This window comes from Ailuropoda melanoleuca, chromosome 14, assembly GCF_002007445.2.
Source record: "Ailuropoda melanoleuca isolate Jingjing chromosome 14, ASM200744v2, whole genome shotgun sequence".
Lineage (NCBI taxonomy): Eukaryota > Metazoa > Chordata > Mammalia > Carnivora > Ursidae > Ailuropoda > Ailuropoda melanoleuca.
Window position 1 is genome coordinate 46,680,189 of NC_048231.1, and position 16,517 is coordinate 46,696,705.

The 16,517-nt window shown below is 41.3% G+C and overlaps 1 protein-coding gene across 2 annotated transcripts in view; it reads right to left on the bottom strand.

Annotated features, from left to right (window-relative positions):
- The window catches only part of CEP192 (centrosomal protein 192), a 135,178-nt gene extending 119,622 nt beyond the window's left edge, over positions 1–15,556 (bottom strand). For both annotated transcript variants that reach the window (XM_011229453.3, XM_019803391.2), the window contains exons 1-4: positions 13,766–15,556; positions 12,931–13,101; positions 6,933–7,100; positions 5,819–5,944 (exon numbers count right to left, since the gene is read on the bottom strand). In XM_011229453.3, the coding sequence (XP_011227755.1) occupies positions 5,819–5,944; positions 6,933–7,100; positions 12,931–13,040 (404 nt within the window). In that variant the 5' untranslated portion in view covers positions 13,041–13,101; positions 13,766–15,556. The remainder of the gene's footprint in view (positions 1–5,818; positions 5,945–6,932; positions 7,101–12,930; positions 13,102–13,765) is intronic.
- Positions 15,557–16,517: the final 961 nt, after the last annotated feature.

Below are 16,517 nucleotides of genomic sequence, written 5' to 3' on the forward strand. Positions count from 1 at the left end.
TGACCTCCGGCATAATTGGAAATCCATGTCTGACTTCTGACTCCCCAAAAACTTAACTACTTACTTGAACTACTGTTGACTGGAAGTCTTACAAATAACATATTCAGTCAATTAACACACACTTTGTATATGTATTATACACTGTATTCTTATAATAAAGCTAGAGGAAAGAAAATGTTGTTAAGAAAATGATAAGGGGGGGCGCCTGGGTGGCACAGTCGTTAAGCGTCTGCCTTCGGCTCAGGGTGTGATCCCGGCGTTCTGGGATCGAGCCCCATATCAGGCTCCTCCTCTGGAAGCCTGCTTCTTCCTCTCCCACTCCCCCTGCTTGGGCTCCCTCTCTCTCTCTGTCAAATAAATAAGTAAAATCTTAAAAAAAAAAAAAAAAGAAAGAAAGAAAGAAAGAAAGAAAAAGAAAATGATAAGGAAGAGAAAATACACTTATAGTACTATGTATTTACTGAAACAAATACCCACGCAGTTCAAGGGTCAACTGTAGTGTGACCATTAGAACTTTACAAAAGTGCCAGTTAAATTAGTCACCTCCCCCTAAATCCACTTCCTCAAAACTACAGCTATCACTTGTTCTTATTAGCCCACCAAAATTCTTCAAACTAAGTCAAATATTAAGTCAAATAAGCTTCAATTAAAAGTGGCAAGAGTATGGGGCGCCTGGGTGGCTCAGTCGTTAAGCGTCTGCCTTCGGCTCAGGGAGTGATGCCAGCATTCTGGGATCAAGCCCCGCATCAGGCTCCTCCGCTGGGGGCCTGCTTCTTCCTCTCCCACTCCCCCTGCTTGTGTTCCCTCTCTCGCGCTCTCTCTCTCTCTCTCTCTCAAATAAATAGATAAATCTTAAAAAAAAAAAAGTGGCAAGAGTAACTTCCAGGAGTGCATGAAAATGACAGTAAAGATATATAAAAAAGTGAAGCAATCTGGATGACAGCTACCAGTCTTAGCCCAAGCTTACCTCAGATTCTGAAATCTGAAAAGCAGATGGGGTATGCAGGAGAAACAAAAGCATGGTCCAGAACAAGAACAAAAGGGCCCGGAAGCAGAAAACAACTCTGCCAGGAAGAACTGCAGAAATGCTTCCTGACTACAGTAGGAAGGAGGGCAGGAGGGAGTCCGGGGAGGGGGATGACTGAAAGTCTATCAGATGCCTGTGCTGGGCAGTGCTCCACTCCTGCCCCCCAACCCACGCGAACAAAACAGCAGTGTCAGCATGACACCGCACACCGAGGAAGGCTCTTCTCCAGAAAAGGCATATGAAATGCCTGTGCAGAATGCAGCAATGGTGGTCACAGCAGCGTTAAACACCCGGCATGAAACCTGTAAAGTGAAGCCGGCCATGAGTACCGCCCAGCTCGCATGAAGACCTAAGAGAAACGAGATCTGGATACCCACTAGCCCATACGAACAACCTAGAAGACAGCCATAAATCAGATGCAGGAGGAGCAGCTTGAGAGATAAAAATAAAGACGAATAAAGTAAACAACCACAGGGACAAGGATAATTTATAGAACTTTGAAAAATCTCAATTAGAATTCTCAGAAAACATTGAAGTCGCTATTATATCCACAAAAAGGAATCATTATTAAAAAAAAAAAAAATGAAAGACCAGAAAAAAAAAGTTCTCAAAATTATGACTGCCAAATGATTTAATAGAAGGGTAGGGAAAAAACTAGGAACTTTATCTAGAACATTGTCTATTTGCACTGAAACAAAAGAAAAACAAAAACAAAAAAGGAAAAAAATAATGGAAATATATCAACCCAGGCAATCCAAAACAGTAGTCCCAGAAAGAAAGAAAAATAGAAAATTACCAAAGTAGTAATGATTATCTAGAACTAAAGCACACAAATCTCTCGATTGATGCCAATTTGAATTTAGTCGGGGTGGGGGGTGGGCACTCACCACAGACTCAGGGATGATTCTAACAGTTTCCAGAGAGAAAAAAGTTCAGATACAAATGGTCAAGTATCAAAATGACATCAGGCTTCTCAAACTACATAGCAATGCCTTCAAAATTTTGGGAAAGTTATTTTTATCTTATCTTTAAATCCTAGCCTCAGGTAAAATATTCATTAATTGCAAAGTTAGAATAAGGATATTTTAAAAATATAAATTCCACCCTCCCCCAGAAGAGGCCATAGAAGCCATCCTTCACACGGGAAATAAGAGTATGCCGCTGCAGCCACAGGAAGTCCAGCTCTCAGACTAACAACCCAGATCTTCAGGCTACTCAGTGGAGACAAGGAATAGTCCCAAAGCACTCACCTCTACCCAATGAAAGTCTAGAGCGAGGCCAATACATTGCATCTAGGACTCTACCTTACCAGGTCTCCTATCTTCCATTAACAGGGATCGACAAGACCACTTCCCAGACCTCCTGGCCCACATCAAAGAGTCAGGAGGTTACTTCTGATATTCTCCTCCCCTCCCCCCATGTCTAATGTCTCATTGACAAAATCATGTCTCATTGACTTCATGATGACCTTCAATACTGACATCCGAAGATCCACAAGCAGGAATAGCAAGATTTTGCTGATCCAGCAGTAAGGAGTATTACTGCTGACATCCGAAGATCCACAAGCACATTCCCCCTACCCAACCCAACAAACCAACCCCCGATCAGCAAAATCTTGCTATTCCTGAATCCTTCCTATGAACATCCCTTTTACCTCACCGCTTTAGGGAAAACCTGGATGCCCTGTGAGGACACTGCCTCCCTTAAACACTGCCAAATGGGGACTATCCGTCTCTCCCACAGCTCTGGAATCACTGGGCATGGAGATGGAAAGTGTGTCTCCATCAGCATGTCCCCTCAGTACAACTTCCAGATATTCCTCCTAGCCTGGAGTTACCTCTGACCCCTCATGGCATCTGCTTTAATACCTCAACTCTATAATCCTTTGACGCAACCCAAGCCCCAATCCACTCCTATCACCACATCTCACACTCCCTCGCCTTTCTGTTATCCTCTCCTCTTCCTTAACCTAAATCCCATGGCCAATCATTACATACCCTCAACTTCTTCATCCCTCACTGCTTTCATCAAACTACAAGCCTAGTTAAACCCAACCCTCCCCTCACACCTTGCCAGCATCCCTACAGCTGAATGTGGTTAGAGAAAACATCACAATCACAGTAAATTCATGACCATGACCCTCAAGCGGGACTCCTGATGCGGTCTGACTTTGCCACTATTTCCCTCCCTGTTCACTCTCCCACACTCCCATGACTGTTGACATCTCTCTACTGCTCCTCTACCCTGAGTTGATGTCACGCCTCCTACTGCACTGACAGACCCTAAGCACTGAAAAGACAGCTTCCACAGATTCTTACCACCACATATACCCACACATTCTGCCTTCCCACCCATTAATACAGAGGAACTATCCACGGTCTTACCTCTCTAGTCACTCCCTCCACAAAACATTAGATCCTGGCCTCTTATTTTTGTAAAGGTGTTGCTCCGGCAACTCTCTTCTTTCTACATAATCAGATTTTCCTGTTTCAGATCATTCCTATTACCACATAAACTTGCAGTAACCTCTCCCACCACAAAAGAAAAAAGGAAAACTCTTGACCTGCTATACTCACCAGGTATCACAGCCCCATTTCTTGGTTGCCATTTGCAGTTGCAGCAAACTCACCATCTCCAATACTAACCTCCCATTCTCTCCTAAACTCACTCTCCTGCACTTTTGTGCCTCCTTCTACTTCCACCAGAACCACTTGTCAGGGTTACCAACAGCCCAACCTATGCTAATTCCAATGGTCACTTCCTAGTGATCATTTTATTTGACACAATTGGATCCCTCTCTCTTCTTTTAGATGTTCTTTATGTGGCTTCTGAGACACTCTGTTGTCTTCCTACCACCAGCCACTAATCCTTAGTTTCCATGTCTATTCCTCCTCTCCCCAACTTAACATTGAAGTAGCCCGATATGTGGCCCTGGTGCTCTTCTCTTCTCCATCTACCTTACCCTTTTGATAATCCAACCTCCTAAGGAATCTTCCTGCTTTCAGACTTGCCTCCCAACAGTCTATTCACCCCACCGTAGCCAGAGTGAACCTTTTAAAACATAACCCTCTAATGGTTTCACCTCTCTCAAAATCCTTGCTCACCCCATGGCAGCCTCCTTCCTGCTGTTTGAACATAGATATGCTCCCACCTTAGTGCCTTTACACTCGTGCAGCCTCCACCTGAAATCCTCTTCCTCCTAATGTCTACATGGCTAACTGCCTCCTTCAAGTCTTCGCTCAGATCTTACACCTCCTCAATGAGACCCACACTGACCACTCCCTTCAACTTACCCACTTAACCCTCCTTACCATGTTGTTTTTTTCCTAACACTTTTCCCTTCAAATATACTATAAAACTGGTATATTTTTAATGTCTTTTTGTTTTAATGTCTGTTCTGGTATTTCCCAAGTACTTAGAGAAGTACCTGGCACACAGTAGGCACGTGGTCAAAAATACACATGGAATGAATGAGTATTCGAAGAGTTAACATCTTTAATATATAGAAAGCGCTTATATCCAAATGTTACCAAGAGGCAATTCACAACAAAAATATAAGTAATGAATAAACATTAAAGTATGTTCAATTCCATAAATACTCCATTATGAATTCAAACACAGAAAACTTTAAGAATGCCTGTAATACCACCATCAAGAGAGAACTACCATTTACATTTTGGTTTACAGCCTTCCAGATTTTCTTCTATGCATTTATGCATTTGTACAAATTTTTTTACTTCTAAAATCAAGGATTAAAAATAATACCACCAAATGTTGGGGAGGGCTCAGAGAAGTAGGCATTCTCACGTACATCTTCTAGTGGGAGTGAAAAGTGGTAGAAATCTTCTAAAGAGCAATGTGGTGCTTTGTAACAGTCTTTAAATATTAACTCAGCAATTTTAATCCTAGGAATTTATCTGAATACAATAATCTGCTAGGTGTGCAAATGTATGAATAAAATTCAGTAAATTTATAATAGCAAAATTCCAATAATCTAAATGCCTAACATAGTGCAGCCATCAACATGACACATATCTACATTAATTATAATTGAAAGATGAGCATAACATACTAATTTTTAAAAGTTATAAATAGTATGTATAGTTCAATTCCATATTTATAAAAAAAAACTTAATATGTACACATATAGGTGCATAGAAAGCAGTCTGGAAGGGGCTTCTGGATGGCTCAGTCAGTTAAGCGTCTGCCTTCGCCTCAGGTCACGATCTCAGGGTCCTGGGATCAAGCCCCATGTCAGTCTTGGCATTCAGCAGGGAGTCTGCTTGTCCCTCTGCCCCTCCTCCTGTTCCTGCTCTCTCTCTCTCTCTTAAATAAATAAATAAAATCTTAGAAAAAAAAAAAAAGCAGTCTGGAAGACTATAAATAGATAATCAATGACTATTCTCTCTTATTTTTTTAAGATCTTATTTTTAAGTAATCTCTACACCCAATGTGGGGCTCAAACTTAAAACCCTGAGATCAACGGTTGCATGCTCTATGGAATGAGCCAGCCAGGTGCCCCACTGACTATTCTCTAGTTAGTAAGACTACAGACTTACTGTCTTTCTCATAATTCTCTGTATTTTCTACTTTTTTAAATGAGTTTATATTACTTTTGGCATGAGAAAAAGTATTCTGAAAGACTAAAAATGTTGTGATTAAAATCATATAAAGAAAATCTTTAAAAGATTCTTAGAATTATTCAGAGACACAGTCACTCTTTCATTTTCCACAAGACTGAGTGAGACTTGCTTTTAACATGGCAAAAACAAAATGAAGGTATGAACTTACTCATCATCCTGGAAGCTGAGTTGTAACTTCTCTCTTGGTTCAGCTTCACTCTGGCTACTGGGAGATGATTCAGATGGAACTGAAAACTTTCCTTCTACTAAATAAGATGCCTGGATATCAGAATACCTATACACAAAAAAAATTTGTTTTGTTAATATTTAAATTATGCATATTTAAAATGCACCATGACATCAGGACCACGTGACTATAAAATCAACTGCTAGGGGATAAAAACAAATAGGGCCCCCAGTGTTCAAAACCATCATCTCATGTGCAAAGCACTGAAAATCTGTATATCAGGAATCAGGTGTGTATGTATTAAACAAAGAGTCAGAGAAATCTTAAAGCTCAAAGTTTTTAGAGTTAACCCCTTCATTCCAAAGGTAAAGATAATGCTTCTTACCAAATGTTCAGGTTGGGAGGAGGACAGGAAAGTAGTTAGATATTTAAGCATGAGCAAACTTTACACATCATACAAGACGGATGAACTGTATACATCACATACGGGGATGCAACTCAAATTACTAGCTATCAGTGAGGCTGAACTAATACAAATCCAAAACACTATGAACAGAGAAAACAATTAGTAGACCAAAAGGTCACTGGTAGTCAGTTACAAATCCACCCACCCACTACTGATTAAAGCAATGGAATAGGGAAACACATTAAGTTTTTTTAACAAGTGTATATACATATGAATATATATAATGTACATATACATATATATCACATACTTATATATAAAATACATATTATATTACATATATAAATATAAATAAAGCAAAAGCTCAAGCTTGGCTGAGAAATTTTAATCTATTTTTTTTATTTATATGAGAGAGAGAGAGAGAGAGAGAATGCACGTGTACCCCCGCAAGCGTGCAGGGGTAGGGGTAGAGAGAGAGAATCCCCAAGCCAACTCCCTGCTGAGCATGGAGCCCAACTCAGGGCTCAATCTCAGGACCTGAGATCATGACCTGAGCCAAAACCAAGAGTTGGACACTTAACTGACTGAGCCACCCTGGTGCCCCTTGGCTGAGAAATTTTTACAGAAGTATCCATGTATTGCAGGCTTTCTAGACCTTACCAAAAAATCATGTGTTCTAACAATTCTTACCTGTTGTCAGCACTGGATCTATTTCTAGCAAGTGTTGAAACAGCAACAGGCAAGCCAAGATTTGAAGAAAGAGTGACATTTTCCAAAATCTCACTATTACCAAGTAATGAATTGGTTAAAAAGCTTGGAAATGACTCTTCGGCTATTCCTCGGAAATCTTCCATCTCACTGCAACAATAAGTTTTTTAAAAAATCAAATATTACTATAAAGCCTTTTCAAATGACCAAAAATCTCATAAATCTTAGAAAACTGATAAATCTTAGGGAAAAATCATTTTCTTGGAACAGCACAAAGAGGATAAAATCAACAAGCATTTGGAGGTAAAGTAATTCGCAGAATACTCGCTACTTTGCAGCTAAGACTACAAATGTCAAACTGTCTTTTTATAATTAACATAATAACAAAATACAACACAGCTTAATTTACTCTTGGTTTACTATAGCAAAGAGTATCAATTGCCACACTTATCTAGTAAGAAGAAAAGACCCAACACTGAACGAATATACAGACGATTTCAGGATGTACTTAGACGTCTACTGGTTAGATACGCATTCTAACATGGAATAGAAAAAAAAAATTAAACCAGCAAATTCTAGCCCCTGATTTCAGAAATTATTCTTAAGGATGAGTAAATGTTAGTTTAAAAAGGAAGTCCATTGAAGGAAAAAATTTAAGTTAAATAAAGTATAGCTGGCACATGGACAAGGCAAAAATGGTGAAAGTGGTATACAAAGGACCAACTCTGGAAAACACGGGCACAGACTCTGTACTACTGAGAGATCCTCCAGCCCACACTGGCCACTTCTACTTAACCCTGATTACAGTACTTAGGAGATGTAATCTCAAAATCATTTCAGTGTTTATCATGTAAGGGCTACATGGAATTCAGTTAAAAAATTAAATAACGAAAGGCTCAATAAATGAGAGTATTGGCCCTGTGCCTTGAAAAGTGAGTAGAACTTTTATAGGGCAAGTATGACATGAGAGGGCTCTTAAAGAAGACAAACATGACCAAAGGTAGAAGACAATTAAGATTTACTGCATACCCACAACCTTAACTCAGTTATCCCATTTTAAGAATGAAGAAACAAACTGAAATTAAATTAGCTAAATTTACCCAGGGTTGCACAATTAGTAAAATTCAAACCCAGGTCTGACTCCAAAATCCACTCTAAGTACTAAGTGTGTGGTGGCAATAGCCAAGTGCTTCAATGTGTTTTGACAATGGGTGTACAAAAAAAAAAACATGGTGAATGAAACTACAGAGTCTGATTCTAAAAGCCTTAAAAGGTCTCTTAGGAAGTATGGACAGTATTCTGCAGCCCAGGGAAGGACTGATCCTGTTAGAGGAAGGGAAAGGGCGGAACACCCGAAAGGATATTCAAAGAGCTACCACAATTGGTGAGATAGAGGACAATGACGGACTATGCTGGGGCCAATGGCAAATGCACTCAAGTATAGGTTCTAGGGGGAATGGGCTACCTTAATTACTCTATAAAACAGAAAATGTTTAAGACCTTCAGAGAGATATAAAACTTATTTGACTGTGAAGTATCCAGGCTCCTGTGGGAAGCTCACCTCTCTACGTGCACTTGATCCCACCCGTCACCAACGCAGTGACAACCACTCCAGCAACTGCCCTCCTCCTAACCGTCGTCAAATCTCTGGGTAGCCAGTCCCACCAGCATGCTGTTAGTTACTCATCTTTTAAAAAGTCTTCCCCTATCTCATACCCTGTTGCCCCCTGCAGCTGTACCACCTCTATCTGCCCTCCCTTTACCACATACTGCTCCAAAAGGAATCATTACTGGCATCTCATTCCATTCCTGTCATCTCCTGGACCCATGCCAAGTTGGCTCTTGCCCCACTACCCCATCAAAACGCTTGTCAACATCACCACTGAGGTCCCTGTTGCCAAACCCCCTAACCCCACAATTTCCAGTCCCCTCTTCTTTGACCTAACAATATGGGATATGTCCTCCTTCCTTGAAGAAATCCTATCTTCACTGGTTTCCAAGACATTGCTGTCTGGGTTCTCCAACCTCACCAGCTGCTTTTCCTTCTCCTTGGCTGGTTCCTCCTTATCTCCTAGACAGTGAAGGCATCAGAGCTGACTCCTGGATCCCTTCCACCTACCCACCCTCTCTGGGTGATTGCCCTCAGTTCCAGAATATGAAATTTATATCTCCAGCCTGGGCCTCTCCCCTGAACCTCAGATATGCAACTACCTACTAGATATTTCCACTTATTTTATCTAACGGGCACCTAAACCTGAATTTTGATTCTATCTCCTTCCAACCCCCTCAAGAAAGCCTGCTTTTCAGGCTTCCCCACAGAGAAAATGACAACTCCATTCTCTAGTTGCTCAAACCAAAAACCTTAGTGATTACTAACCACCCCAACCAACACACACACACACACACACACACACACACACACACACGAGCGCGCACTCTAAAAGCAATCCCTAGGCAAATCCCAATGTTTTTACCTAACAATATAACCAGAACCTGTCATTTTCTCACTACTTCCACTGCTTTCACCTTGGTCAAGCCACCACCACCTCCTGCCTGGATACTCACTACAAAATACTTTCAACTATCTCCACACCTCCACTCTTCCTCCCCTAGCCTATTCTCCACACATTGAAATTATCCCCGTTAAGTCAGTCAAATATTGTCACACCTTAACTCAAAACCCTCCACTGGTTTCCCATCTCATTCAGACTAAAAGTCAACAGGGGCTGAATAATCTGATCTCATCCCTTACTACTCCTCTCCCTTGCTTGCCCCGTCCTCACCATCCTAACCTCCCTGCTGTCTTTACAACTTGCCAGGGCTCCAGCCTCAGGGACTGTGCCCTGGCTCAAACCTCTGTCCAGCACACCGATGCCCCAGATAGCCTCACATCTTGCTCCTTCACTTTTTTTCAGGTTTTTAGTAAAAGGCCATTTATCTATCTTTGGTCTCCCTCACCAACCTTCCTCATCAACTCCAATTTCCTTGACCTGCTTTCTTTTTTCTGTGATGCTGACCACCATGAGCATGCTATATAATTCACCTATTTAACTGTTTTTTTCTTCTACCTAAAGCAGTGCCTTGCCCAGAGCAGACCCTCAATAAATTTGTCAAATGAATGAATGTCTTCAAACTATGTCAACACACAACAAATTTAGCACCAACTATCATATAAGCACCCTTCTCTCAGATCATGTCCCAGCATTTTCCTTTCTCTTGTATTTCTATTTCCTTTTCTTGATTTCTATAAACATGTTCAAAAGGGTTCCATATTAGGATGGAGGAGGTAGGAAGCCTGTTCCCATCCTTCATTTGCGCTTCCTGCCACCACCTTCTCACCTCCCCTTCACAGCCAATTGTCTTAGAAGAATCCAAATCATAACTTCTTTATCTCACATGACATCTTCCTCTATCTATTCCTTACATGGTAGGAATACCCAGGATTCTGATCTCAGATCTTCTGTCATGCTCTTATACTCTTATACATACATCTTATACTCTTAGGTAGGGATCTCAAAATCAAATGCTTTCAGGCACCAATACTGGCAGACAATAGGATTGTAGGCCAAAATCAACTAGAAGTTACGGACCCCACGTGACACATTTCAATTCAGTAAGAAACACTGTTGCCAAATAAAAGAGATCTATTGGTGGAGCCCATTCCTGAGGGCAAGACAGGTCTATATCCCAAACAAACCCTAAATCATTCTACATTTTTCTATGTCTGCTACCACCACCCTACCCTACTGAAAAGCCTCCCAACCAGTCTCCATGCTTCTATTCTTGCCACCCCACACGGCAACCAAACGGACCATTAAAGACAAACCAGATACCATGCCCTTATTAAAAACCTCAGGGAGCCACCCCATCCTCCACCCCTGAGGCTCATGACTCACCACATACTGGTGTCTCTGTTTGTGTAACATTCAAGCCCCATCCCTACCTCGGGGGCCTAGAGTACTCTGCTAGATCTCTGCACCAGCTAGCTCCTTCCTAATATTCACCTTAACTTAAATGTCACCTTGTAAGAGAGGTGATTCCTCATCATTAATCAAATGTAACCCCACAGTCTCACAACTGTTTTAATTTCTTCCAGCACTTATCACTGTTTTTATATTTTTCTTCCCCCACTAAAAAGATTGCTCCCTGAGAGCACAGGCCTTGCCAATCTGTCCATCACTCTTACCTAACACCTATAATAATGCCTAACACATATTTATGAAATATTTATGAAATGAATGATTAACATCTTCAACATCTTTGACTTTTTCATTTTTTTAAGGAAACATATATGACATTGGCTTATTTCTCTTGCTCTCTTTTTCTTAAATAGGCTCCACGCCCAGTGTGGAGCCTGCATTGCAGGGACTGAACTCATGACCCTAAGATCAATATTTGAGCTGAGATCAAGAGTCAGACACTTAACTGAGCCATCCAGGGGCCCCAACACCTTTGACCTTAGAATATCAGTATCTTGGGGACATTTCAATCTTGTTCACCCATATATTCCCAGTAACTGATAAAGAGCTGGAAATACGAACTGAACAAAAAAAGGAGTTGAAAGAAATAATCCATACTCCCTATCTAGCTAGCTGACATAAGCTGTCTACTCTATTATCAAGTAATGCACTTTAAATACATTTCTCTAATCCCTGCATCAAATCTGCAAGGTAGCTATTATCCCTACTATTGAAGAAACTGAGGCCAAGAGAGGGAATTATGAGAATTTTCCAGGCTACACAGAACAAGTAGGAGTAGAGGATTCACAGCCAGGCAAGCCTGCCCCAGAGTAGTCTTTCCTCTGCACTAATGCCCTCTTCCTCATTTTCAGATCACCTCAGCTCAGATCTCTGTCCTGAGCTCTAGACTCCAATTTCCAAATGGCTCACCCCTAACACTCTCTCAAATGGTGCAAAGTTAACAAATATAAAACCAAACTCATTATCTTTTCTCTACCCATTCTTTCTACTATCTTTAGTTTGACCTGTTCTCTTGCTATACAAGCCAGACACTTGGGACCATTTCTCTTATTGTCTCACTTATCAAATCTAATGCCTCTAACTCCAAATAGATCTCTGGAACTGATATTCACTTCTATATTCCCAATGACCTATCACTTTTTAATCTAATCTATTACATAACTCTTCCGAGTAGCCTTCCCACATCCAATCTGGTAATCCCTAAATTATTCATTCATTTACAGACATGTAAAACACATTAAAATATATCCCAAATTCTTTAAGGATTTATCCCTAGAGTCAAATCCAAGAAAATTCAGATATTATGCAAATATCATTCATGCAACAATCATTACCAGGCACAAACCATGAAACACACTCTACTTATCACTGGAAATGCAAAAATAAAGCAGCTCCCTTTCACAGAGCTAATGACCTTCATCAAATATAATCAATTATGATCCCTATTAATTATGACAGTGTTAAGTGCTGGGATGGAGCTTGGCAATGGGTGCAGTGGTAATACAAGCCAGTGGAAGATTCCTTGAGATGTAATCCAATACCTAATCTCTCATTTCCAGAAAGAATTATACTTGTTTAAACCATCCATGGACATACCACATTCCTAAAGTTCTCCTAGAAGAAAAAATTCCCTAAATTCCCTCTATATTGCATTACCCACCCCTCCTCCATCACCTAAAGTGAAAAGAATATAACATTACTTTTTCCTTTACCATATCTGAACTAAGTAGCTATCTTTGGGATTTCTCTTGCTATTTCCTTAAAGCAGTAACCTCAAATTTTCATATTTGAATCTACTAGTATTTCACTGCTTTGATTACACTTCTGCATATATAAAATATCATTTACTGTAGTCATTAATTGGAAGTCTACGCGTACAATTAAACACATTCAAAAGCATATGCTGTCAAACTTCCCTAACATTCATTATTACTCTTGGTGTTCTAAGAAATAATCTATAAATGAGGTAGGCATTAAACATATTACTTTTCAAAGCTTACCGTAAACTTTGATCACAAAACTGAAATTCGGTGAAAAAACTGATTTTGGAGCAGTAAAAACTCCAGTCGAATGACCTCAAAATGGTAAGAACAAACGGAAATACTTTCATAAGAACAGCTGTTCTCCAAACGACTGCTTCGAAAGGGACCTCATGTTTTACTAAACAAGGTCTGTAATTAAGAGAAATCAAAAGTACAGTGATATTAAACATTGTCTTCTTTCATGTTTTTTTTTCCCCATAAAGAAATCAGATGCAAGGAATGTAGGAAAGGTATTGGGGGTAAATGTGAATGCGGCCTAGCAGAAACCAAAACAAAAAGTGAATAACCGGTGACACTAGCAGACCCCTCTACGTTAAGTTAACAACGTTACTTCGTGGGTCAGTTTTGCAGAAAAAGGAGAAACAGAACCGCCTATCATGACACACATGAAGCAAACACCCGGTCAAGAGCGCTTTGCAACAAGAAACACCAGACCAAAGCAGAGTGCGTTGGTCCCTAGAAGTCACCATATGGAAGAGGGTGGGGGGATACAAGGATGTGATCCCCCAAATCAAAACCCGTTTCTTTAAAAGCCAATCGCTCAGAGGCGGCCAATTAAACTCACTGAGCGGAATTCGGCGCGGCGGCCGGGCTGAGTATGAAGGGGCGGACGGAGCTAGGCCGTGGGACCCTAGCCAGCGCCCCGCAGCCTCCTGCCCGGGGCCTGCGCCCCGCGCCCGACCCCGGCCCAACCGCTACTGCCCAATCGGCCCGGCAGCCGAAATGCCTGCCAAAAGCGGGTTCGCATGCCCCCTGCCGAACCGCAGTCAAGACACAGGAAAGCCCTCCTCACCAAGCCCGCGACTCCAGCGGCGGGAGCCGAGAGTTGGTCGGAAAGATCCAGGGTAGGGGGGCGTCCCAGTGGCTCTGCAAATGCGCGTGCGCAAGGCTCCCTCCCCGCCCGCACCCGCGGCCACCCGGACTGGCCGTACAGCGCGCCCCTGGGGTTTACGTCTGTTCGCCGCAAGAGCGGCGGGGCGGGGACTCAGAATTGGCCTTGGATTGGACAGCGACAAGGGACGAGGCGGGCAGGAGACCGATGATTGGGCCAAGACAGTTAGACCCCGAATTTGAAGCTAGGAAGCCGCGCTCCGCAGGTCCGGAGGAGGAGCTCAGTATTAGGAAGGGTTGGGTGCACTGCGAAAGTCCTTCCCCCTAAAGCTGAACCGAAGGCAACGCGCTGAAAGCCTTGGCCAACTCGGAGAAAAAAAAAAAAAAAACACGCTTACCGTATTCAGTGTGGAACCCCAAAACACCGTCACTCACCTTATATAAATATTTCCGGTGAACAAGTCATCTGATACTAACTACCCTGAGTTTAGGACTGTTTGTCACTATTTTTTGTCTTTACAAGAGCAGATGCAGATCTTTTCTACCACTGCTTGGCAGGGGCTTAAGTTTCATAATTTGCCTTGTTATACACTGCAATAAAGCTTCAATTAGGAAATCATTTCTCAGGATCCAAGCTTCAAGATAGTTCCCTACACCTAATCGCCTCTTTGTGACGGAGTAAGGCTGGTCTGGGGTGGAAAGAGCTGAGGAGACATAATTCATCCCTAATTACTCCCCAAGTTTTCCTCTTCTTAGGCCACAAATACCACCACTGACATCTGCTTAGCACAGGGCTTTACTACTTTACTGAAACCAGAGGTAATTCAATTTCGTGCCGTTCACTTTCGTTTCTCTCAAAATTTCTTCCATACAGTCTGAGACAGTCCCTCTCTTCCAAAGCTAACTAACTTCATTAATGCAAGTTATTTAATGTTTAAGATGCAACAGCACACTTGGGAGTAGAGAAAATGAAAAAAGTTGAGTTTAACAGTCCCTACTCCTAATTTTAGCCTGTTGGGGAATGACATCTGTTTATTTCATCACTTTACTTTTCTATGTCCTCTAAAATACTGCTCAACTATCATTCCTGGACACCTTCTCTACTGGTTCCTGCCTTTAGAAATGCTGCCTCTTTCCACCCAAAATCAAAACCAACTCACCTTTGTTTTATCACCTTAACACCATTGTTTCTAATACCCTTAAGCACCTCCACTTTCACACCTGTCATTCATCCTATGATACCTGGTTTGGTCCTGAGTACTATTTTAACACTTACTTTATCAGGACTAGCCTCCTGTCGAACTCAGTTGATGTCTCTACAATTCTCTTGGCATTTCTTCTTGAAACCTTCCAGCCTTGACATTTGCTACTCTAATTACCCCTATTCTACCTTTGTCCACACTCAATAAACAAAGTGGAGAAAATCTCAAGGTTTTCTGAATTCAGAAAAATAAACCTACTAGATTTAGACCTAAAAGGAAGCTATTTGAGTGTAATGAGCAATCCTGTTTCACAAAGTATCTTAACTACTCTGTCTACACCACGAGCATACATTGGAGGTGAACTGCTGGAATGTGTCTATTCACTCACCCTGTATTCTTGTACCCAACTCAATAAATGTCCTTTCTCCATAAAAATCAAGTGACCAAAGCTCTCTCCCCACAACACCCAGGTTGCCTCAGAGGTTTGTTGTGAGGATTAGTTAATTCACATAAACTATCTAGAAGAGCACTGACACATGGATGACACAAATAGCTGTTACCCAAATCTACTTGCAAAATGAAAAGGAGGCACAGAACTCCCAATGAATTTCAAATTTCCTTAAACATTGGGTAGATCTTTTTTTAAAATTGTTTTCAAATTCAATTAATTAACATATAATGCATTATTAGTTTCGGAGATACAGTTCAGTGATTCATGTCTTACACCCAGTGCTCATTACATCACACGCGCCCCTTAATGTCCATCACCCAGGACACTGGGTAGATCCTGCAGAAGTCCCAGGGCTAGGGATGCCTCCCAGGGAATTAGAAGTGATGTCTACCCAGTTAAGAAAAGGCAATCACCTCCCATAGTTCTCCTTTACCAACTGCTTTAGGTGGCAAACCTCAGGCACAGATATACAAAGCCACATACAATGTGACCACAAAGTTTGATTCTAGATTAATCTCCCACCAGCTCCCCAAATGAACCTTACATCAGACTAATGCTAATAACCTGTTGCCTAAACACACCCCTGTCCTCTTTTACCTCTGGGCCATCACCTTGGAACTCCTATGCTCCTCCAATTCAACTACTCCACCTGTAGAAATCCCACATTGCTTCCAAACCTAGCCAGATCAAATCACTTTGTGTTTCAACCTTTATTATGAAACTGAGTCCTGCTTACCTTTTGTAAATTCTGTAAAAGCCTTATCCTACTAGAACGACTTGTGCAGACTTTTTTTTTTTTTTAACATACCCCAGAGTGTTTAGCACAGTATCTGGCACACAGAAGATGCTCGATATTCATTAAATTGGAGAATCTGTCTCATTTCATTATCCCATTCTAGCCCCAAGCATCTCTATAATGACTGAAATCTCAAAGACACAAATTTTTAATTCTGGGCTAGATGCAGCAAGTTAGATCCCTTGCTTTGAACCTAAATAAGTCAAAAACAAGTCCTTTAAAAACAGAAGGAAGACCTTTGAGAATTATTTGGAAAAGATTCTTC